The sequence below is a fragment of the Phytophthora parasitica genome (assembly GCF_000247585.1).
Source record: "Phytophthora parasitica INRA-310 unplaced genomic scaffold supercont2.18, whole genome shotgun sequence".
NCBI lineage: Eukaryota > Oomycota > Peronosporomycetes > Peronosporales > Peronosporaceae > Phytophthora > Phytophthora nicotianae.
This window is the reverse complement of record NW_008649004.1, coordinates 985,058-985,707: the sequence shown is the minus strand read 5'-3', so window position 1 is coordinate 985,707 and position 650 is coordinate 985,058. Positions and strand designations below refer to the sequence as shown.

Sequence of the window (650 nt, the reverse complement as noted above, 5' to 3'; positions counted from 1 at the left end):
TACTCGCTCGTGGACTGCAACCAGGCCGAACTGGTTCTCCCGGCTGCCAAGAACGCCGGACTGAAGGTGCATTTGGGTATTTGGACAACCAAGAGCCACGACTACCTGCTTCAGGAGAAGGCAAAGCTCGCTGGTCTCATTGACAAGGGACTTTACGATAACAATGTTATCGGTCTCCACGTTGGTAGCGAGACCATCTACCGTGAGGAGATTACGGCTGACACTGCTATCAGCTACTTGAAGGAAATCCGTGGCTACATCCGCAGCCGTGGCAAGAACACCCCCGTCACGATCGCCGATGTCATCGACATCTACTACGCCAACCAGCAGCTCATTGATGCCGTTGACTACATTTCGGTGAACCAGTTCTCCTTCTGGGAACGCTCGGATGTGAACGAAGGTGCTGCTGTGACTCTGGACCGTCTTAAGAGTCTTCGTGTTGCCGCGGCCAAGAAGAACAAGAAGATCGTCATCTCTGAAGTCGGTTGGAGCTCGGGTGGCTCAGACCCTGCCGCTGCAGTGGCGACCCCCGCGAACCAGGCCAAGTTCTTCTCGGACTTCTTCCAGATGGCTCGTTCGCACAACTTCGACTACTACTGGTACGTCGCGTTCGACTCGAAATGGCGTGTCACCAACGGTGGCAAGGAGGT

The 650-nt window shown here is 55.1% G+C and overlaps 1 protein-coding gene across 1 annotated transcript in view; it reads left to right on the top strand.

The window, feature by feature from the left end:
* The window catches only part of PPTG_22560 (hypothetical protein), a gene marked incomplete at both ends in the record, with an annotated part of 5,722 nt that overhangs the window by 2,442 nt on the left and 2,630 nt on the right, over positions 1 to 650 (top strand). Inside the window, one exon of the mRNA XM_008904803.1 lies at positions 25 to 599. Within this exon, the coding sequence (XP_008903051.1) occupies positions 25 to 599 (575 nt within the window). The remainder of the gene's footprint in view (positions 1 to 24; positions 600 to 650) is intronic.